General features: G+C 42.5%; 1 protein-coding gene across 2 annotated transcripts; it reads left to right on the top strand.

Annotated features, from left to right (window-relative positions):
• Positions 1 to 1,620: 1,620 nt before the first annotated feature.
• LOC144711081 (Polynucleotidyl transferase, ribonuclease H-like superfamily protein) lies at positions 1,621 to 15,141 on the top strand. Of its 2 annotated transcripts, none has more exons than XM_078585006.1 (14): positions 1,621 to 1,856; positions 3,295 to 3,351; positions 3,450 to 3,515; positions 10,529 to 10,662; positions 10,782 to 10,891; positions 11,666 to 11,791; positions 11,860 to 11,930; positions 12,052 to 12,111; positions 12,191 to 12,246; positions 13,051 to 13,111; positions 13,217 to 13,481; positions 14,027 to 14,208; positions 14,288 to 14,580; positions 14,883 to 15,141. In XM_078585006.1, exons 1-14 carry the CDS (start codon positions 1,746 to 1,748, stop codon positions 15,004 to 15,006), a joined length of 1,716 nt encoding a protein of 571 aa, XP_078441132.1. In that variant the 5' UTR covers positions 1,621 to 1,745; the 3' UTR covers positions 15,007 to 15,141. The 2 variants fall into 2 exon arrangements, with proteins under 2 accessions (XP_078441132.1, XP_078441131.1); XM_078585005.1 differs by having other exon boundaries at positions 11,851 to 11,930.
• Positions 15,142 to 23,654: the final 8,513 nt, after the last annotated feature.

Genomic DNA, 23,654 nt, shown 5'->3' with positions numbered 1-23,654 from the left:
TAAAATACGCATTATAAAATCATAGTCACTACATTCTTCCTTGGTAGCGTGGTGGTTCCCAATGCTTAATCTCAAAAGTTAAAATGTAGTTCGTAAGATATGAAAATTTTATCTATATTTCTATGTTATTCTGAATCAAACGTGTCATTTCAAAAGAAAATGCACCAATAACATACACATTATTAACTTTTTGTCACTGTTTGAATCTTCCTTGCCAGAGGGACTGACCATTGCCCACTATTTGATGATAAAAATTAAAATATTTTTTAATAGGATTTTTCTCTAAATTTCCATGGCGCTATAAATATAAACATGCTGATAAAATGCAATATACAATACTAATTTCATAGTATTGCATTTATATTTGCACTAAAATGACTATAATTGTATATTTTCATAGTAAAAATGAAATAAATTTATTTTTAGTATATTATCCTGAACTTCCTGATTTCTACATATTTTTATGGATTTCTTGAATTCATTTAGTGGAGAACATGAAGAAAAAGACCATAAAATTTCTCTTGGAAGTTTTTGCAGGTGTAAATCTTCAATTTTATTGAAGTTTTCGGTATTTTAACTTGTTTTGGAAGAATAGAGGCCATTTTTTCACATTTTTTCAGGTGAAATAGGAGTGTAGGGGTATAAATCCAAATATCTCCAAGACTGGCGTCCAAATAAAATTTAGAAAATGCAGAGGGATCTAAAAATTTTGTGGAGAGAGAAGGCCAAAAGGATCAAAAGCCTTAGATTGCTCCAGATTCGAACCTTAATCACTGAATATCCAACCATCGGATTGAGCTCAAATTGTGAGGGCTAGTTCTTCATTGTAACCTCTTTCTTTCTGTATGGATGGTCAATGAGAAGAGCCCCAAAGATATAGAAAATCAAGGAAACCTTAGGGGGATAAAATGGAATTGTTTCACCCCTCTATCCTAGGTATAAATTCCTAATTTTGTCTCTCTCTTTTTCATTATTGAATGCTCGACCTCAGTCTGCACTGAAAGGGAGCTCTCCATGGATAAACTTTTATCCTGGTATTTATTTGATTTTTAGTTTCTTTCTTCATTGATCTTGATTGTGTTCTTTTTAATCTCCTTGTCTAGGGTGAAATGTACTAGCCCTTGTCCAGATTGAAGAAGGAAGTTGGCTTAGGATCATATTCTATTATCATACATTAAAATACACTAAAAATTAGATAAATTATTTGTCCTGTACCTCCCTCTAAAAATTAGATAGATTAAAAGAGTTAAACAAACAAATGTAATAGGTAAAGATTCCATTTTTGTCATAGATTCACTACACGATGATAAAACTGTATTTTAGCATATTTAAATTTAAATTTGAATTTAAGTATCTACATATTTACATTCGTAAATATTTACATATTTATATTTAAATAGTATTTACACAATTACATATTTGTGTATTTATATATTTTCATTTTTCCGGCTGAACATTCGGTAAACCATGAATCCTGTAATTTAGGCCAAGTTTCGACGGACACTTTCTGAAAATTGAAATATCATAACGGGCCGAAGGAGAAATGGAAAGCACAAGCGTTGACCCAATAAGAAATCGGCCCAATAAGAAAAGTATATATACGCTTGAAATATTTACAACAATTTCTTCTTTTTTCCACTGCTGAATTCTACTTCTACGTTGAAGGGTTTCTTCGCGCCGCGAATTCATCAGGAAGCTGCAGAAAGGATCGCGAAGGCGAATTAATGGCGGAAAGATAGTTGAGAATGGGGTCGTCGGAATTCCAAGTTGACGAATTGCCGAATTCTGATTCAAAGGAAGGCAACAGAGGAGACAGTCGTGCTGGGACTGCCTTCTATGACATCTACGGTCCTGAGGTGGTTTATCTTAATCCCATTGCGATATTCTCTTTTGGGTGCTGTCGTCTGACTAATTCGCATTAAAAAGTTTGCCGTAGTGTTTGATTGTCGTAGATTGATTGAATTTTTTTTTGGCGCTTTTTTATGCATTTTTACATAGTACTCAATCATTGGATCATGATTAATTTTAGGTACTACTGCGATCTCTGTCTTAGTCTAAAACCGTTCTGATCCTGCCTCCGATATCTCTTAGCCGATTTCTACACCAGAACCATCAACACACTCGATATTCCTATAAGACTACCTTATCTGTGGGCAGGTGCCTCACTCACTTAAAACATTTTTGATGAATCGTCGGCACAAACTTATTCCCAAAGAATCTCATGATTTCCCTCATTAGCAGACAACTTTGATAGATTACATTGCTGCATTGGAGCAAAATAGCGCTTGGGAACTCCACCCTCCACCTGAGGGCATGAAAGGTGTTGGATGAACGTGGGTCTACGTGATTAATTATAAAACCTCTGGTTAAACTACAAGGAACACCCATATATACAGAACTTACCTGGTTGGGTTTATCAAACGCTCGACAAGCTGCTACATTAGCAATACAAAAACCATGTTTGTCAACCATATTTGTCTGATGGTCATATCGTTTGGCTATACAATCATGCCGTTTCTGAAAATTTAAGATCCAATTTACTCTATAAATTCTCCTATCCAAATGGCAGAGAAGTTTCCACTTTTATTTTGCTCCGTCTCCCAGATATCATAGGAACAATAGTTGTCCTTCTGCCTATTGCCTATGCTGTGCAATTTTTTTTGTCAGACGACATAGGGAGATTGGTATTTTATTTTCCATTGTGTATTTTTTAAAATCATGTATGTGAAGATCTAGCCTTCACCATGATCTCTTGTGCAGCCCGACATGTGCTATGGTTTATGCCCATAGAAAGATACTTCATTAACAGAAAGACGGTCGAATACTGATTTCATAACCAAATAGCTAGGCCCGTTATTTATATATTACATCTAAATTATGTGGTCACTTTACTGGTCCAATTTATAATAACTTGGACCCCTCGAGGACAGAACCTAGATGCTTGATGCTATATGCTGATAATTGATATATGGCTCTCATGGGCTTAAACGTAGTTGCAGGGTGCGATAACTGGAGGATGGTGTTGTATCTTCCTCTATCTGTAGCACTTTATTGCCCTGAATCTTCTTTTACTTCTGTATACATCTCTATCTCTATTCAATCGAGGATCCTAACATCTCTCTAGAAAGTTTTGGGTTTCCTGCTCTCTGCCTTCGATATGTCCCGTTCCACGATTCTGATATGTTCTTTCCAATAACATACCGAAGAAAACTTGAACCTCTTGATTTTGGTTTTTATATTCTTGTTATTGATGATTTTGAGCTGCTAATTTTTATTTTTTTCCTGACTTTGAAGGGGAAAGCAGATATCGTTTTCAAGTCTCGATCGCCAAGTTCAGTCGTAGATCTTCAGGTCATATTTTTTGGGAGTTCAAACATCGTTTCTGTTTTAACTGTCCCCTCAACTCTTCATGTTATTTCCTGATTTTTATTCAATTTGTCACGGAACAGGATGTCCAGCATCTTGTCACATGGGTCCTTGGAGAGGTTGTCATGCCAACTTGGATTTTTGTCAAGGTATGAGCTCTTTGCCTCTATTTCATTCATCTTTTTATGGTTATTAGGTTCTTGTAGCAAAATAATTTGGGACATAAAATAAAAAAAACTCTTTTTATAATAATAAAATTTACAATTAAACGAACTCTATGAATATGTCACATCAATGATAGGTTGTGAAACGGGAGCAGTATGTGTTATACTCGAAGAATAATATAGATCAGCAGGAAATGCCTAATGAAAATAGGATGAAGCTCTGTAGGAACTTCGTGAACAATATATCTTGATATGGAATAACTCATGTAATTTGGCAATGAAAAATTGAATTTATCGTCTGATCACCACAAATACTTAAGTATTTCTATTATCTTTTTGGGATTGTCAGATGATAGAGAGAGGAGGAAGGGTGACGGGAGGAGCACATTGCCAGGGGAGCGAGGCAATAAACCCTAGAAAAATCAGTAGAAAATCTCATTTTCATTCCCAGTCTATCTGTCTCAAATAGGCAGATAGATTATTACAATTTTACATACAACTCCCTAATAAAGTAGGGAGTAACATTTTAAAACCTGCAATTTAACAGCCCCCTCAAGCTGCGAATGATATACCTCACTGCCAGCTCATAACTTGGGTGCAGGGTAGAGAAAAATCTGTCAATGACTTGACAACTCCAATGGCATGGCAGTACCTGCTGATGTGGCAGTGGTCGCTGCCACGGTGGTGCCTGCTGATTTGGGCCACGTTACAGTGTCGCCTGCCTGATGACATAGCCCTCCTTAGAGGCTTCTCCACTGAAGCGACTCTCGATGACATAGCTAGTCCTCTGCTGATGCAGCTTCTCTGCTGACGTGGTTTCTCAGCTGACATGGCTTCTCGGCTTATGTGACTTCTTTGCGGTCGTAGCTTCTGATGGCGAGGGGCTGGCGTTGATGTGTCGCTGTGTTAGAGTTACGGCGGATCTAATAAACTGAGAGTGTATTCACCGATAAACTGAGAGTGTATTCACCGAAATAGTACTCAATAGGAGTTCGCTTCCAACAACAATTTGCAATGAGCGGAATGTCACGGAAATAACAGTGTGGAGAGGGAGGAGATAAGATCGAAGAAGAATGACAAGAATATCGTATCTGCGATAGTCAGATCTGGCATCTGATTAGGGTGGCTGGCCGGATCGGCAGCTGCAGCCGAGGATCTCCGGGCGACTTCGTGAAGAATTGCTTCCCCTCCTTCGCCAAGGCTTCTCCTTTATTTATAGCTTATTCCCGCCATTTATTCAAGCCTCGCACGTGTGGTTCAGTCTGCACGTGTGGAGCTATCAGCTCTTCTTCTTTTTGAATTATATGTCCTCAGAAGATGTTTATGATGCTGTTGCTGTTGCTGTAATGTTGCTGCTACTAATACATCTCTCACCACTCAGCTATGACACACAGCCATGCTGTTCATATGATGCTGCCTGCTGATTTTATGCTCCTCTGGTGCTGATTTGGGGCTCTGTGGTGCTCCCTCGGTCATAACTTCAGTTATCTACATGGTCCTCGCCACAGTTTTTGTGCTGTCAAACCTACGGCCAATGCCACTAGGTCGTATGTGCTGTCAACACTGCTGAGGTTGCCATATTCAAACTCGCGATTGAACCAACAATCTTTCCGGCATTCAACACTGTGGTCGATTCCCCTGTCAATGCTGAGGTCTCTGCAATGGTCCTACATTGGCCAATTTCGGCCTTTTGCCGTGATGTCCTCTGGTGATCTACTCCTAGTGACACCATGAACAACACCCTTCTATGCCGTGGTTCCCTGCAGTTAAAACTGCGGTCAAAACCTTGGTCAACTCTGTGGTCTAAGCCAAGAAAACACGGTTTCCAATGATCTTCTGTCTTGGTCAATCCTATGATCTTCTCACTGCATCTGCTTGGTCTTTCCAGTCTTCTCCCTGGCTATAGAGTTCCACCGCAAACTCCTGGGTCTGCAGATCTCCTTCTGGTTTTACTTTTCTCTCAAAGATTGTCTTTCAAACAAAAAAAGATTTCTCACAGATCCTCTATGATCTACTGCCTATTCTTCCAGGTCGCCTGAATTTCCTCCCAGTTCTTCCTGATCTTTCCCCGGTCTTCTGGTGCATCCTATTCTCCTGGGCTTCTATAGGTCTCTGGAGATTCTCTTGGGTCACCAGATTTCTTCTTGGGTCTCCTGGGTCTTCTGGGGCTCTCCCGGGGTCCAGGGCCTCACCCAAGTCCTCCCCCATGGTTTGTTGTTACGATCCATTGAGCCCACTAGGGGCATTATTGTCTTTTGCATTTCACTGGCATTTCCCTTTAAATATGTAGCCGTCCTCGTCTGAGGGAAGGACATGAGTTGTTGGTCAAATCTCCGTTCCAGTAATCTCTCCTCTCCCAGCGACGTCCACTCGGTCGAGCTCCGTCTCTCCGGGGACGCCCACTCCGCCGTTCTTCCGGCCGTTCTTCCGGCCGTTCTTGACCCGTCAGCGATGTCCACTCCACCAGGGTTCACCCCGTCTTCGATATGATCCCGGCTGAGATCCTATCATTGGCATCAGAGCCATTGTGTGCCGCCGTCACTGCACTGGCGCCGCCACTCACGGCCCAATGTCGTCGCTTCCGGCGTCTGCCCCGGCTTCCACCGGATCCAACGAAGTCCCACCACTGACCTTGGAAGATCTGGCGGGCAAGATGGCTGCCCTTGAGGTGGCTCAGACCGCCGCCCTGCAAACCCTGGAAGGAGGCCTCGAGCGCCACCGAGAGGCCTCGTCGGAGCAGTTCAAAGCCATGGTAGCGGCCGTCATCGGCGAGCTCGTGGCAATCATCTCCGCTCAGTTGGCGTCGGCCCTGGCGACACACCAGCCACATCTGCTGGCGGTCCCCCCACCGACCACGCCTCCCCCACCTTCGGAAGCCTACCCCGCTGGTGAGACTCTGTCACTTCCCAGCCTAGTGCCGTCGCTCGCCGGGAGGGCGCAGGGATTCACGACCTCCGCAGGGGTTGTCAATTTGGGAGTTGTCGGCAGAGCCACCGCCGCCATCTCAGGAGCCATCAGCCGCCCCGTCAGCGGGGGCCACCCCTGGGAATCCCTTGACCGGGACGACTGCCCTAGGGCGAGTTGGGCCCCTGGGGTGGGCCGGTCTGGGCCGACCCGCTGTGAGAAGGCTCGCCAGCATGACGCTGATGGGCCTGTTCACAGAGGAAACGGGCTGGACGAGGGTTTTCCTCTCCCGGCTGGCCCGTCCCGCCCTCTGATAGGCCCGTTTCGGGTGGGCGAACCAGAAAGTGGGTCCAATACAGGGTTTTCCCCCCAAGGGACCATCCCTGGGGCCTCTTGGGCCCATATAACACATTGGAGGTGGACTTCTTGCCCATGGTTGATCATCATGGGGCCCTGGCGGGTTTTCCCCAAGCCGGCGACTCAGTGAACGGGTGGGTCACGAGATTCCTCCACGAGAACAACCCAGTTGGGTTCCTTGCCGGCCGCCCCAACCAGGGCCCATTGCCGTGGGCTCCCGTGAGCTCAGTTCAGCTGGGCGAGGGCATCCATGTCTTATTGGATCCCCATGATGCAGCCCAACCCATACCAAAGGGGCAGGCGAAAATCGACCCGGGGGTGCACGACAACCCTGTACAGCATCAACCGCCCTCACCGATCAACCAGCACCCACCACTCCCGCAGTCGGAGTGGGACACCGCCCCCAAGGCCCCGGTCCTCTAAGGTCCTCATCAGCAGTGGGAGCGGGAGACGGACTGCAGAGGTCCCCGCTTGGATTTCCCAGCACAGCAACTCACGACTCGACCTGGGTTCCCGTTCCGCCGGCCAGGTCAACCAGAACTCCATGCACCCCGTTTCAACCCACGTGGGGGCGACATCATTAATGACCTACCTCGTCATCGGAGGCCCCGCCCGTTGACTCGACTTCCATTGGTCATGCTCCTCACGATCGCGGACCGGTGCACAACATTGATGACGACACATGGGACGACGACTATGAGTTCGACTACCAATCCCAAGGATATCCAGTTTGTGGCTGCCGAGAATGTGACGGTCACCCACCCTTGGGACCTCGCCACCGCATGGCCGACCTTCCCGTCTTCTCTGGTGGTGATCTGGAGCGCTGGCTGAGACGCGTGGAACAATATTTCCATGCCTACCCCGCGGACAATGCGGAACGGATTCACTTGATCTTGTCATACATGGACGGGACTGTATCCTCCTGGTTCTGCTTCCTTGACGATCGTATGGGTTTCCATCATATAAGGGACTTTGTGGAGATCAATTGAGGAGATTGACTTAGGCTAGGAGACGGCTTCTAGATCAGAGGTGGCCAAATCCTGGGTCAAGTACCATGTTAAGACGGAGAGGAATGCTCCGTCGCTGGAGGAACTGACCTGCAGAGAGATAATGATTTCTGAGAGAAACGAGATTCATTGATAAACAATGTAGGGGGAAACCCCACTTTATTGTGAACTGGGTGTTAGTAGGCCTTATGCTTAGGCCCTATTATCCATCGAGAGGAAAATTGCTGTGGGCATTATATAAAAATGGTCATATAGGGATTGATAATGTGAAGGTTAAAAAGACCCAATAATGACGATCCAACTGTGGGCTGGAATGAGCCAAAAAATAAGAAGACACCAGAAGATGCGAACCAGGTGGTCTATGGATCTCAAGGATGGTCCCTTGCCATGAGAAAAGGTATACATGCTTGTACTCAGAAAACTTGTTAACCTTGGGCCAAATTGTTACTTATGACTACCTCTGACCCCAATTCCGGGTATTCCAAGCTACACTAAACTCTACACCTATTCCAAGGAATGTTGGTGAAGCCTTGGGAAATGCAAACTGAAGGAATCTGAAGGATATCAAAATGTCAGCCCTGCTAGAAGATGAGACCTGTGAAATTTCTGCTCTACTGCAGAGCAAGAACTCTGTTGGCTGTAGGTGGGTGTATAGTCAGAAATACCATTCAGTCATCAAACTTGAACGATAAAAGACATGCCTTGTGGCTAAAAACTAACTCACAGACAGATGAGAAAAATTATCGAGAGACATTTACTCATGCTGATAAACTCAGTACTGTGTGTATCTTGTGAGATCTTCTACAGTACTGTGTATCTTGATGAAGAAATCTTTATCCAGTTACCACCTGGGTATTGTCAGTAACTTCATGGAGATAAGGTATGGAAATTGAAGTGTGGACTGTATGGGCTGAAACAGTCCCCAAGAGTGTGGTTTGGCAGGTTTTCTGGTGCAATCAAGGTGATGGGGTATCACCAAAGCAAGTGAGATTATACTTGATTCATAAAGCTCTCTACATTGCGCTAGAAAGCAATCCTTCTTGTTACTTGTAAGATATCATCATTACATGTGATGACGAAGCCGAAGTACAGTGCTTGAATTACAGAATGCCAGAGTTTGAGATTAAATCACTGGGGAGGTCAAAATAATCCCTGAGTACTGAAGTCGCCTATTCAGATTACAGAATACATATATTTCAACATAAATGCATACTTGATATGTTGGAGAAGAGGAAGATTTCTGCATGCAAACCAGCAGCAGTACCAGTTGATCTTAATCAAAGGTTGGAACCATGGAAAATGCGGGTAGGATAATTAAGAAATATATCAAAGACTTGTGGGTAGACTTATGCACCTAGATCATACAGGCCCTGATATTTCATTCGCAGCTGGCCTTCTAACTCAGTTCATACATAGACCTACATGCCTACACATCCAAGCAGCCTATTAGGCATTGACTTATCTTAAAGACAGTGCAGGACATGGTTTATTGTTTACATATCTCATGATATGACCACGGAGATCTACACAGATGCTGAATATGCTGGCTCAGTTGTTGAGTACTGGTTATTGCTTGTTCTTTGGCAGAGCATGAAGCAGAAGGTAGTGGAAAGATCAACTGTTCTAGCTGAGTTCAGAGCAGTTGCAAAAGAGATTTGTGAAAGTATGTAGGTGAGAGGTGTTCTGGAGGAGCTCAACATTCTGCTGAGGGGGCAAAGTTTTCCCTATTATGTCAGGAAATGAGATATTTAAATGGGGCAACGATGTGCTTCCTTATTGAACAAAACATGTGGATATGGATAGTTACTTCATCAGAGAGAAGATTGATCATCAAGTTAATTCAACGTGGAATATGTTTAATCTTGCGTCAGGTTGCTGACCTATTCACTATGGCTTTACCGGGAACACATTCAACAGGCTAATGAACAAGTTGGGAATGAGGAGTATCTATTCACCAAATTGAAGGGGGGGGATGTCAGCCTGCAATCACTTTATTTACCCCATTTACCTCGATAATGTAACGACATGGGTCTAATTTATAAAGGTTCATAAGATGTTCCCTTCAAGTAAGTGATCCTGTCTTAACAGCCCACAATGTGCTTCATTATAAACAGGGTCTCTCTAAGACCCTTAAGTTATAAACAGGCCTTTTCCCGTCAGTCAGGATTAACGACTATTCAAAGCTGGTAAGTAGAAGGGATGCATGAGTTTTTGAGCGGGAGCAAGGTCCATCAAAAAACTTACCACGCTTCATTATACATATACCTGTTTCTATTTTTGAAATAATATATGTTTCTATTGATTTTATTTAAGGTTTTTCGTCTCATATTTTGATAATATTTTGGAACAATTTCACTAATATTAGGTTTTGCATGAAAGAACTTTTATAAACGTAGCAAAATACTAGTGAGTTTGGAACTGTACAACAGTTAATTTGCCTTTTTCCTATGATCTTTTGAGTTATGATCCTATAACATCTGATGGTATCTTGGTCTTTTACCGCCCCTCATAGTTTCCTTTGATGTTTTAATGTCTTGTAGCACTTCCGAGGTTAGTTAGCTTTAATTAGTTCATCTCTCTAACTCCCTTCCCATCTCTCCTATCTCAATCTAAGTCTTTGGAGGCTTTTGCAGTGAACTCTGAGTCTTTGTTTGTCAGTTAGAAATGTTTCAACTTTAGATGGATGATTTGGTATGATATGTATCCTTAGGGTGCTCTTTTGTTTTGCAGAACAAGCCGCTTGTGTCAAAAGTCATCTTACTCCACGTTCCCGGCCTTGATGCAGCTCTCTATATGTCGCAACCTCATGTTCTCTCTGGTTTTAAGAAAATCTTTGGCAATCCAATGCCAGTTTTGGCATTAAGGTCCGGTTTATTTTCTTCATTTTACTAGCACAGATTTTTTCCCATCTATGCGGGAAACGACATGGAGAGCTAGCAACTGTTATTCTGTCACATCCTTTTCTTGATACGTAATTTAACAGTTGTGTGTCAGATGGAATGCAAACGGTAGATGCTCTGCTAACCAGCAGAATCAAAAGAAAGCGTGAAGCCTCACATTTAGTCGAAAACATTGACAAAGATTCTCTGAAAGGTTTGTCGAACATGAGTTTATTTTTTCGTCTAGGGAGAATCTCATCCTTAGGAAATCAGCATAACTCGTAAATTATGATCTTGTTTTATTAAGAAAAGGGTGTATGGGGGTTGTTAAGTCTCAGAGTTCCTGTCTATTTTCTAATAAATTTTCTACCTGGGTCTGTATTTATTTAGTGGCTATTGTTTTGCATGGGCGAAACTACTGTTTATAATGAACTTTGTATACTTGTTTCTCTGGCGATGAACATTTTAATCATTTTAATTTTGGATAGTGATTTATTTCTTTTAACTGTTACATTTGTGAATTTTCCATTTAGTTATTGAGTGGAATGATATTGTTGGCGTTTGATGAATTTTTGGGGGATTTGACAATGGCGATGATGTTTACTGGGTGTCAGGACAGTTGATGCTGTCTGTCAATGTCAGCCATCTACTACGTAATATTCTAGTTAAATATTGGCTACCCTGTCAACATCAAGTTTGTCAATATCAGCCGCCTTATTTGATGGAACTATAGTAGGTTAACATTGATGACAGCGCTGATCTCTGATTGTGACATCATCAGCAATTTGTCGGTCGTTTGCCAGCGTTGTCGTCGACAACAACCTCATTAGGATGTTACTAACCTAGTGCTGATACGGGCATGTTGTCATATAGTTCTATCTATCTATCTTTCTCTCTCTACCCAAGGTCTTCATCAGATTCCTAGGAGAGTTATGACATCATTAATTTGGGCTCTCATCAGTATGATAAAAACAATGTCTTCTTTCAGGTGCGAAGTCCAGGGCGATTAAGATTTCTTCTGTCATGGAGCTGAAAGATCTACCTTTTCCTATTTCATACTATACTCTAACAAAGGAGGAGTTAAAAGAGAATGGATACTTCTTCACTTTGCCAGGTCTGTCAATAAATCGAATCTACTGTAATTGTCTTTATTTATCTTTGAATTTTATTAAGGAGTTCCAGGTATTGTTTCCACTACGCCTGCCCCTGAGGGCCGTCCAAGGCACGAAATTCTTGCGTTAGATTGTGAAATGGTGAGAGGAACAAAAACTGGAAGTTCTTATTTTTCTATTAAGATTTTTACATTATCCCCCTCTTGAGTTTATTCTAATTGTCGAGTTTTTGTGTGATTAACTACATTTCCCGTGTAATCAGTGTGTCACAAAAGAAGGATTTGAGCTCACACGGATTACATTAGTTGATATCAAAGGGGAGGTAATGCTCACGCTTCCTGGACAGTTATTTTTGGTGAGAGTTGGAAGAGTTCATGGTTTTGCTTTATTACTGCTCGCAGGTCGTGCTAGATAAACTGGTGAAACCTTCAAATCCAATCATTGACTACAATACAAGGTAACGAATCCTGTCGTTCCAAATATAAATGAAGATATGCTTATGCTTGTATCCACAAAGTTTTATCCTGTCCATTCAAAGACATATCAACCTAAAGCAAACTCTGTTAAGATCCTAAAGAACTCGACGGATCTTACTAATACAATGCCGTAATGAGAAGTACGTAACTGGCCCTCTGATCTCAGATCGAAGGATCAACGAACATTCATCACAATCAACCAAGGGAGGTACGTTCCCAATTCCAACTCAAAATCGATCTTAAAGGTGTAAGAGTTCAAGAATCACATTAGAAGAGAACAATCGATAAGAGATAGAGAAGACTCCCTGGATCGGGAGAATTGCTGTCCGGATCGGGCAGCACCAGCAACGGAGGATCTCCTGTAGCTCATGAAGTGCAAAATAACCCCCTCTCTTCTTGTCTCCTCTCCGCTATTTATAGCCTCCCGCTTCGGCGCCCTTTCCCTCGCTTTTACTCAAATGCTCAGATGTGCCAGATCAATCCGCACGTGTGGCGTGAGTAGAAATATCCCTCCTTCTCTTCTTTGTTTGATACGTTCTTGGTAGGGACTTATCAAACTCTTTATTTAAATTAATATAAATCCAGTGAAATTGCGAAAGGAGAGGTGGCTGTCGAAGCTAACTTGAAAGAATGTGTGTAATGGGTAGCATTATAGTTTTGGTTTCATCACACGTTGGGGTGATGAAGCGAGAAAATAAACTTTTGGGCTTATTTGTGATGTTTAAGCTGGAATTTTTATTTGTGAAATACCGTTAATAATTAATTGTTTACTATTTACCATACAGATTCAGTGGTATCACACAAGAGATGCTGGAATGCGTGACAACAACGCTCACTGAGATTCAGGTGCCTTCCCTTTCATTTGTCGAAGGGCACTTATCGGATTTCATATTCACGAAGCATTATTACTTATAATTTTTTAAATATATGCTGTATTTTCCAATATCTCAGGAAGAGTTCCTTACGCTTGTGCATGAAGAAACCATACTCGTAGGGCATTCTTTGGAGAACGATCTTTTGGCGTTGAGGATATCTCATAAGATAGTGATTGACACGGCTGTTCTTTACAAAATATGGCGTGCACATCGTAAGAGTCCACTGCGAGTTCTGTGCCGGAAGTTTCTCTCCCGTGAGATCCAACATTCCTCAAGTGGTCATGATAGCATCGAAGATGCAAGAGCAACAATGGACCTGGCGATTCTAAAGTTCAGACACGGTTTGGACCAGAACTGTTAACCTTAAACCCTTATCGCTAACCTCTAACATCAAAAACCTAAGCACAACTTGAAACCCCAACCCATAAATAAGGCTCTTGGATGGATGATGATCTATCATCTGTTTTGTCCCTTACCTTTATCTGTCATCTGGACAACATTTGAATGGAACCATAATGGAGTTCTGAATGTTTTTGTTCCATCGTGTTCCATTACATCATTTACTATAGGTTTATGCCTGCCTCCATCAATTCTATTATCTATTCCGTCCAGCCTCTCGGATGGTGACATGATAGGTGCCTGCCCATAAACCCTATACCCCAAACCATAAACCTTGAACATTATGCCCTTAACTGGAAACCCTCAGCACTAATCACATCTATAATTCTAATATTATGTTAAACCCCAAACTCTTACACTTAAAACCTAAACCATGAACACAATAATCAATATTACTTTCACTCTTTTAGTTCTTATAAAGTTGAGTATTTCCGCTCAAAGCAGACGTCCAAACTTTTCACTCTAATTAATTGATGGATTTTTTCAGGCCCAGAATTTGGTTCCGCTCCTCAGTTCACAAAGAAGAAACTTGTTACTATTTTGCATGAGAGCGGTAGAACTTGTACGCTTATTGATGAACCATCGGTTGTAAAGAGATACTCCGATACGGCCTCCAATTCAATTCCCATCACATCAGACGACGGGGCCCTCTCTAAACTCTTAAAAGAGGTTTGCAAATATACCCCTTTTCCTCTCATTTATGCCATCTCATCCCTTGAATAGTTCGTGTGCGGTTCTCTTTTTACAGGTGAAGAGAGAGAAGATTGACTTCATTTGGACCCAGTTCTCTGATCTAAATTCCTATTTAAAGAAGCAGGCAGAGGATGAAGAGTTACTAAACTCTAAAATTGCCGAGACGATTTTGTCTACGACATGCAAATCTTCTGATGCCAAGGGGGAGATTCTTTCTTCAATAAATCCGGAATTGAAGGGAATTCTAATGGATATGAATAAGAGAATTGAGAAATTATATGATGCTCTTGCTGTCAATACCATGCTCATTATTTCGACTGGCCATGGTGACACAGCTATTGTCCAGAGGTAATAAAATTAAATCTGACGGTACTTTGCAGTTCTCAATTTTTATGTTAAGGTCTATTTCTCTGTTTCCAATGTGCACTTAAAAATCTATGGACCCGGCGCAGTTTTATTTAGCTCTTTGGAATTCTCTCTTTGTGAGCTTGCTCACATTTAGAAATTTCTTGCAGGCATTTTGACTCTTTTCTGAGATCCGGTGACAGTATAATCAATGTTTTGATCTGTCATTGAGATCAAAATTTTACCCGTGTAGGATCTTTTTGTTCTTCTTTGAGAGATTTATTTCTTTTGAATCTGCATGGCAGGTTACGGAAAATGCTCTCTGGTTCGAACGAGCTATCCATTTGTCGAGAGAAGATGGTGAAGGCTCTGGAAGAGCTCCAAGCAAGGGCCGAGGTTGGACTCTGTTTTGTATGCGTCAAGCATTAGCTTTCTCTCTCTCTCTCTGTGTTTTTCTCTTTCTCTCTCTATGACACATCAATGAGCATGAAGAAAATAGAAATAGTCTCCATGAACATGATGTAAACTCAAATTTTATCAATATACATAGATTACTATTACACATTCTATACTTAACATTGATGGATATGATATGTTCATGAAATCATGACATTGTCAATCATACTCAAGATGTGATGGGATCCATGGTTATATCTGCCTTCAATTATTCTTTTTGTTGGATTCAAGTGCTTACCAACTGTGCTAAAAACTCTAGCAAGGGCATTGTTCTTCAACACGTTTCATTCATATATATATGCCTTAAATTGTTTTTTTTTGTTGGATTCAAGTACTTACCAACTGTGCTAAAAGCTATAGTTGATAGCTAAGGATTGTTCCTCAATACTGTTCATTCATATATAAATGATACTGATATCTCCTGGAAGAGGATGCAAGTAAGCATTGGGAGATTAACTATGGTAAAATGTCAACATACATCAAGTTGAACAGATAAACATATATGAGATCATGAGCTCAAAGTACTGCAGATTATGATTTTTATCAAAGTCAGCTGGAATCAGTAAGCCTTTTGAGAGATCTCTAATTAAGAGTATTATTTAATAGCTTGTGTGATTTATGTGCCTGCATGTCAGTCACATTAAAATCTTGTGAAGTGAAAAAAAAACAGATCTTTTGAAAAATCTCAAACCAAGAAAACCCATAGAAACCCACGGTAAAGATACCAGCTAACTTGAGAACGGAGAGTATTCCTTCTGTACCTCTCTCTCTTTCTCTCCCTCTCTCTCTCATGCACTTTCTGTCTCTATCTCTATCTCCATCTCTCTCACTCTCACACACTATCTATCTATTTCTGTCTCCATCTCTCTGTCCCTCTCCTCTTTCTCTCTATTCTCTCTCTTTTCTCTCCCTCTACTCTGTCTCCATCTCTCTTTCTCTCGATCGCCATCTCTCCCTCTCTTTATTCTCTATCTCCATCTCTCTTTCTCTCTATCTCTATCTCCATCTCTCTTTCTCTATCTATATCTCCATCTCTCTCTGTCTGTCTCTGTTTCTCTCTATCTCTATCTATATCTCTCTTTCTCTCTATCTCTTTCTATATCTCCATCTCTCTCTCACACACTCTCTCTCTCGACCTCTTTCTCACTATCTTTATCTCCATCTCTCTCTCACTCTCTCTCCTCCCTCTTTCTCACTATCTCTATCTCCATCTCTTTTTGTCTATCTCTATCTCCATCTCTCTCTCTCTCTCTCCTCCCTCTTTCTCTCTATCTCTATCTCCTTCTCTCTCTCTCTCCTCCCTCTTTCTCACTATCTCTACCTCCATCTGTCTCGCGGTCGAATTCTGAGCTAGGACAACTGCTCGAATCTGGTGCGTGCTGCCCTCTGTGCTTGGAGCAGAACACTGAGCATCCTTGATCTCTTACAGCGAAAGTCTCTTGCAATAGCTTAGGATCACATAGAAGTGGTTTGAGGAAAGGGAGGGCACGCAACGCCGTCGAGGAATAGGGTCATTGCATTAATATCATCAAAATGTTACATCGTAGTCATGAATATTACATGGGATGGCTGATACCGAAGTAATGAGACGAGGCGCCATGCGCCTTGGTAGGGGCGCCATGCCTAAAGGCCCGCAGCCCCGTGTGCGCCCCCGCCAGCACCGTCGCTTTACGCGTGCCCCCGGGCCGAGCGTCGCGCGCCCGTGGGCCTGGCGATCACACATGCCACCCTAGCTTCGAGGCAATCACACACTTCACAGCACCCGTGCTGACACCTTTTGCTCGGTCCGTTTGGACGTCGCCGTGGTCGGCTCCTTAAGCTGGGCGCCACGCGCCCATTGCTATTCGCGGGGATGCCACTCGCCCCCAAGCCGTCTCAACTCTCACTATGTGCCAATAGCCTTAGTCCCCTGGCAGGATGTCTCCCGCCCCGCGCCCCGCACATGTGATGCGCGCGAGGCCTGCGCAGCTGCTGCGCGGTTGCCCGTACAACTTAGCGCACTGCCTGCGCGTCCTGCGCCCACGCGTGGCGCTTGGCGCTCCCGTGCGGCACTTGGCGCTCGCGCGAAGCATTGGAGCCTGCACGTGGCATTGATGCATGGCGCTTGACGCACGCGCGGACCTTGCCTGATCCGTCCCTTCCTAAGTGCGAACAAGCATGCACACCATCTGCAGTGTATCACCACTACCAGGGCGATCGCCTGAAGAATCAGGTTGGGCATCACCACCCTTAGTGTATTGTAGCACTAAATAGAACTCAATCGTTACAGATCGTGAATCCAACGTGAACATGCCCTCCTAATAAGCACGCCAACCTCTGGGCAGGGAATGCCGCCTAGTTAGGGGCCTAACACCATCTCTCTCTCACTCTCTCTCCTCCCTCTTTTTCACTATCTCTATCTCCATATTTTTCTGTCTATCTCTATCTCCATCTCTCTCTCTCTCACTCTCTCACCTCCCTCTTTCTCTCTATCTCCATCTCTCTCTCCTCCCTCTTTCTCTTTATCTCTATCTCTATCTCAATCTCTCTCTCCTCCCTCTTTCTCACTATCTCTATCTCCATCTCTTTCTCATTCTCTCTCCTCCCTCATTCTCTTTATCTCTATCTCTATCTCTCTCCTCCCTCTCTCTCACTCTCTCTCATCCCTCTTTCTCACTATCTCTATCTCCATCTTTTTCTGTATCTCTATCTCTCACTCTCTCTCCTCCCTCTTTCTCTCTATCTCTATCTTCATCTCTCTATCCTCCCTCTTTCTCACTATCTCTATCTCCATCTCTTTCTTACTCTCTCTCCTCCCTCTTTCTCGCTATATTTATCTCCATCTTTTTCTGTCTATCTCTATCTCCACATCTCTCTCACTCTCTTCCCTCCCTCTCTCTCTCCATCTCTCTCTCTCTCTCTCACTCTCCATCCTCCCTCTTTCTCACTATCTCTATCTCCATATCTCTCTCTCACTCTATTTCCTCCCTCTTTCTCACTATCTCTATCTCCATATCTCTCTCTCACTCTCTTTCCTCCCTCTTTCTCACTATCTCTATCTCCATATCTCTCTCTCTCTCTCTCAATTTCCATCTCTTTCTCTCTTTCTCTATCTATAACTCCATCTCTCTCTCTGTCTCTCTATCTCTCTATCTCTATCTATATCTCCATCTCTCTCTCTCACTCTCTCCCTCTTTCTCACTATCTCTCTCCATCTTTTACTGTCAATCTCTCTCTCCATCTCTATCTCACTCTATATCCTCCCTCTTTCTCTCTATCTCTATCTCCATCTCTCTCTCTCTCCTCCCTCTTTCTCTCTATATCTATATTTATCTCCATCTCTCTATCTTTCTATCTATCTTTTCTCTAGAGGTAGGTACCAAATCACAGTCACTTGCAGCATCAAATGGAGAATAATACACCAGTGAGATCAGGATTCCCTCCTCTCTCTTACCCGGTCGTGACTCTCTTTTGTGCTCTCGAGTTGACGTCATCTTCCCTTGTTGAGCTGTGATTGCTTGTCGGTGATTCTTCGCGATCCCCTCATCATTCCCGTTCTCGTCCTATCCACACTGGGGACCTCTCTTGTGTCCTATACTCTCTTTCTTGTGATTCACTAAAGATTGTCAGTGATTGAAATCATTTCTTAGTTGAATTCAAGACTACAATCAATTCATCCATCACATCCTCGATCCGGGAACATATCACTGTCACATTTAAATCTCACAACGTTAAACAAAAAATCTTTCGAGGATACCATGAAAAGTATTTTTTATGAATCTAACACTAGTCAATATGACAAAAAACCCATAGAAACCCATATTAAAGATACATGTAATACAAAAGAGTGACCATGATAAAATAACAAACGGTCAATCACGTTTAGCCGCATATTCCATGAGGCAGATGAGTTTACATCATGGAATTATATTTTTAACTTTCATATTTACATGATGAGTGAGTGGTTGCAGTGGAACATGGTAATGTCTTGAATAACAGAGATATATTTATGGATAAAACATGTTATTTAATGAAAATAATAAAAAAATAATGTTATGGTATTGTCTGTTGGGAAGGTGATTTGTGCTGTCATGTCAGTTTACTCCAACTTGACACAAAATAAATCGATGACGACAATCATTGTGTTCAATACTAAGACAAGGCACATAATTGAACAGATGAATGTAAGTAATACTTGTGAAAGGAATGAAGATCTGAATTCCTGGACTTGGAAATATAACAACAATATCACGTAAGTGGCCATGAAAACTACTTTGAATCCTAAAAATACATATTTTTAGTAAAAAGCACATTCTTGGGTCAAACCCACCTCAGAATTTCCTGATATTTTTTCTTGATATCATGCAATACTCTCATAAGTCTTGCTTATTCCTGATATTCTTCCGGTGTCAGCCGCTGTCTCATCTTTCTTGCAATACCAAAGTAGAACATGAGAAAGCAGAACATCCCTTTTGTATCTCTCTCTCCGTCTGTCTCTCTCTCTTTCACACACATACACACACATACACACACATACGCACACTCTCTTTCTCCCTATCTCTATCTTCATCTTTCTCTCTTTCTCTGTCTGTATGTCTATCTCGCTCTTTCTCTTTCTCTCCATCTTTTTCTCTCTCACATACACACTCTCTCTATTTATCTCTCGCCCTCTTTCTCTTTCTATCTTTATCTACATATCTCTATCTCTCTATCTTTATCTCCATCTCTCTCTATCTTTGTCTCCATCTCTCTCTCTCTCTCTCTCTTCCAGAGGTATGTACCAAATCACAGTCACTAGTAGTATCAAATGGAGAATAATACACCAGTGAGATCAGTATTCTCTGACCTGGCGGTGACTCTATTTTGTGCTCGCGGTTGAGCTGTGACTGCTTTTCAGCGATTCTTCGCCATCCCCTCATCATTCCCGTTCTCTTCTTATCCACTATGGGGACCTCTCTGGAGTCCTATACTCTCTTTCTTGCGACACACTTAACATTGTTGGTTGTTGAAATCATTTCTTGGTTGAATTCAAGACTACAATCAAGGCATCCATCACATCCTCGATCCGGGTACATATCACAGTCACATTTATATCTTAGGACAGGAAAAAAGGCACATCTTTCGAGGGTAACATGTAAAGTATTTTTTTTGAATCTAACACCAGTCAATCTGACAAAAAAAACCCATAGAAACCCGCAGTAAAGATACCTGTAATATAAAAGAGTGATCATGATAAAATAACAAACGGCCTGTCACCCATAGAAACCCATCCAATACCCTCATCAGTCTTGCTTACTCCTGATACTCTTCTGCTGTCAGCAGCTGTCTAGTCGTTCTTGCAATACCAAAGCACAACATGCGAAAGGAGAGTATCCCTTCTGCACCTCTCTCCCTCCCTCTCTTTCACACACACACTCTCTTTCTCTCTCTCTTTATCTCCATCTCTCTCTCTCTATCTCTATCTTCATCTCTCTATCTGTCTCTCTGTCTCTCTGTCTCTATGACTCTCTCTCTCTCTCTCTCTCTCTTTCACACACACACACACACACTCTATCTCCACCTCTCTGTCACACGCTCTCTCTCTCTTTCTCCCTATCACTATCTTCATCTCTCTCTGCCTTTCTCTGTTTCTCTGTCTATCTGTCTCTCTCTTTCTCTCCATCTCTATCTCCATCTTTTTCTCCTCTCTCTCTCTCTCTCATTCTCTTTCTCCATCTCTCTCACTCTCTCTCTATATACTTCTATCTCTATCTCTCATTCTTTCTTTCTCTATCTCCTTCTCTCTCTCTTTCTCTATCTCCATCTCTCCCTTTCACTCCTTATTTTTATCTCTATTTACATATCTCTCCTTCTCTCTATCTCTAACTCCATCTCTCTATCTTTCTCTATCTCCATCTCTCTCTCTCTCTCTCTCTCGTTTTCTCTATCTCTATGTCCATTTCTCTCTCTCACACACACACTCTCTCTCTTTCTCCCTATATATATCCCCAATTCCCCATCTATAACATTTGGAAAAGTTTTGAACACTAATTCTCATCGAATTTCTTGATTTGAGCACTTCTACTTCAAGCCCAAATTAAGGTTTCTTGGAAACCATAATTCACAATATCTCCTTCATGCATGTCTGCCAACTTGCACATGGTGCCTATCCGTGCATGCACACACGCACAACTGAGTTCTCCCAGAGTGAACTGCGTGCGCATGCCGACTTAATCAGTTGCTCCTGAACTGTCTGCGAACTCAAGCTGAACGAGCTCACAAACCTCATCCATTATGATGAAGGATCATCTAGACAAGCATCAAGCCTAGCCAACAAGGCTCTAAAATGTTGAGCTTGTATTGTCTTGCTTTGTTATTTCCCTTCTATTTAGGGGCAATATTGGGAACCTTTTAATGGAACTCTATTATTGCTTCCAAGTTGTATTTTCTTTTTTTTAAGGGGCATTACTGGGACCATTTGATGGCGCCTCATTGATGGCTTACAAGTTGTAAATTACTTTTATTATGGGGGTATTATTTATTTCCTCGATAATAGGGGATCCATGTGTTGGAAATTCTATGTCTAAGAACCCTTAAATAGAGCTTGAAACGGAAACACTCTTATTAAGGTTCTAGGAAGAATTAGGGTTTTAAACCTTTGAAACCAATCATAAATTTCGACCAAGATGGCTGAAACACTTGATTGAAAGAAAACCCTAGGTTTACATACCTTGGCCATTGAAGTGGAAAGAGAGATTTATCCTTGACCTTGGAGAAGAAGAATGGACTTTGGAGCCTCCTTTGTGAGCAGCCTCTAGTTGTATCCATCCAGTCCTCTCATTGAGGTGATTCCTCTCCATTGTAGAAGATCTCTACTCCATGAATTCCTTCAAGAACTCTCCCACTCCAAGGGGAGAAGAGAAGAGAGGGGAGAGAGAAGTTCTAACTTCTAGGGAAGGAACAAGGGTTAGGATTGCTTGTGCTCCTGCACTCAAATCTTTATTTGGACGTCTTAGGCAATTAGGATATGACTATTATACCCCCAAATGATATTTAGAACCCACCTCTAAAGAATTTATGCATGTGACCCCGTAGGCCCATTTATCCCAGTATTTAATGACTTTAATAGTTGATTCACATCTAATCAACTTAACCGATCAATTGAATTCACTCCCAAACTTGTAATTCAATTGATCTTGACCACTTTAACCTAATTGGTAAGTTAAGTTGCCATCACACTTTTAGGACAAGATACACTTGCGTTGATCTAGGCGATAAACGAGTTTCATCGAGACTACCTTCTTCATGGAACCTTTCTGCCACCACTACCAAATTGATACAGTCCTCCATCCACTGATGTTGTCATGAGTTCATATCTAGGGTATGGTGTTGAAGTCAAACCCTAATTATGTGATTCATTTGAATATAGATGCTTGAGAGATTTCTAGTGTCACATCACTAAAATCTCATCACTTGCTTTGGCCAAAGACTCATGCATCTGTATTCTTGAGATCATAACCTTGAATGCATCGAGGGTAGATGATTGCCCACTCAATTACCTCCATGGTCTTCATAATGCACCCAACCATGCCTATACTAGGTCCAACTGAGACCATCGTCAACGTGATCAAAGTGCACCAATCTTCCCATAATATATCCTTGGTGCCTCAGGTCAACGGACCACCAATTCTATGGTGACTTGAATCTTCATGATTGACATAGATGTTCAATCATTCAGGAGATTCACGCGGATTACTTCAGTGAACTCCTTTCTCTAAAGAAGCACCCGACCCTTTCTCATTAGTATCAACATACAAATGGGCATGGGGAACAGCCATCATCATCATCCAAGTGATCATTGATAAACTCAATTTTGGGGTGTTTTTTACTGGTTATTTATCAGTTGAATTCGTGTGAGGATTGAGCTTTATGCAACGAAATTTATAACCTCACAGCCTTTGGCAAGCAAGGGTCGATCCACAGGGAGCAGAGAAAACAGCAGAAAATTCTTTTCTATTCAATCAGTCTGTTCAGTTCTCTAATTCTAAGTGTTAATCTCTGTAGAAATTTTCTTCAGAATAAGTTGCAGAGATTTCCTTAAAAGTATTGATTCAGTCAACTCTTCAGTCAAATTATCTTTAGTTAAGTTTTACAGAGATATCTTGGCAAAACTCAATTGAGCAGAACCGTCAGCAGAGAATTTTCTTTGCTAACGGTTTGCTTATGCCCTGTGAGGCAATTGAGCAAACACCCTGCGCCAGACTGCTGCTTGCGCGCAGGGGTGCCAACCGGTTGCCGTGGCAACCTGAGCAGCCGGTGGGCCTAGCTGCTAGCGGCGTAGGCTGCTAGCAGCTTGAGCTGCTGGCTGCCTTGATTGCCAACATCGAGTGCTGTTGGCAGCCAAACATCTGGCGGCCGAGGCTGCATGCAGCTTGCGCTGCTGGCTGCCTTGGTGGCCGCGGTGCAAGCTGCCGGCGGCTCACGCTGTTGGTGGCCTCAACTGCCCGCAGCTCACGCTGCTGGCAGCGTTGGCTGCCTGCGGCTTGGGTCGCTTGCAGCTACGGCTGCTGGCGGCCTTGGCTGCATGCAGCTACGGCTGCTGGCAGCGCAAGCTGTTGGCTGCCGAGCTTGCTGGCGACCGAGGCTGTATCCCTGGTCGCTGG

This window comes from Wolffia australiana, chromosome 13 (genome assembly GCF_029677425.1).
Source record: "Wolffia australiana isolate 7733 chromosome 13, ASM2967742v1".
Lineage (NCBI taxonomy): Eukaryota > Viridiplantae > Streptophyta > Magnoliopsida > Alismatales > Araceae > Wolffia > Wolffia australiana.
The sequence above is the reverse complement of the archived record's forward strand: the minus strand, read 5'-3'. Positions and strand labels throughout refer to the sequence as shown.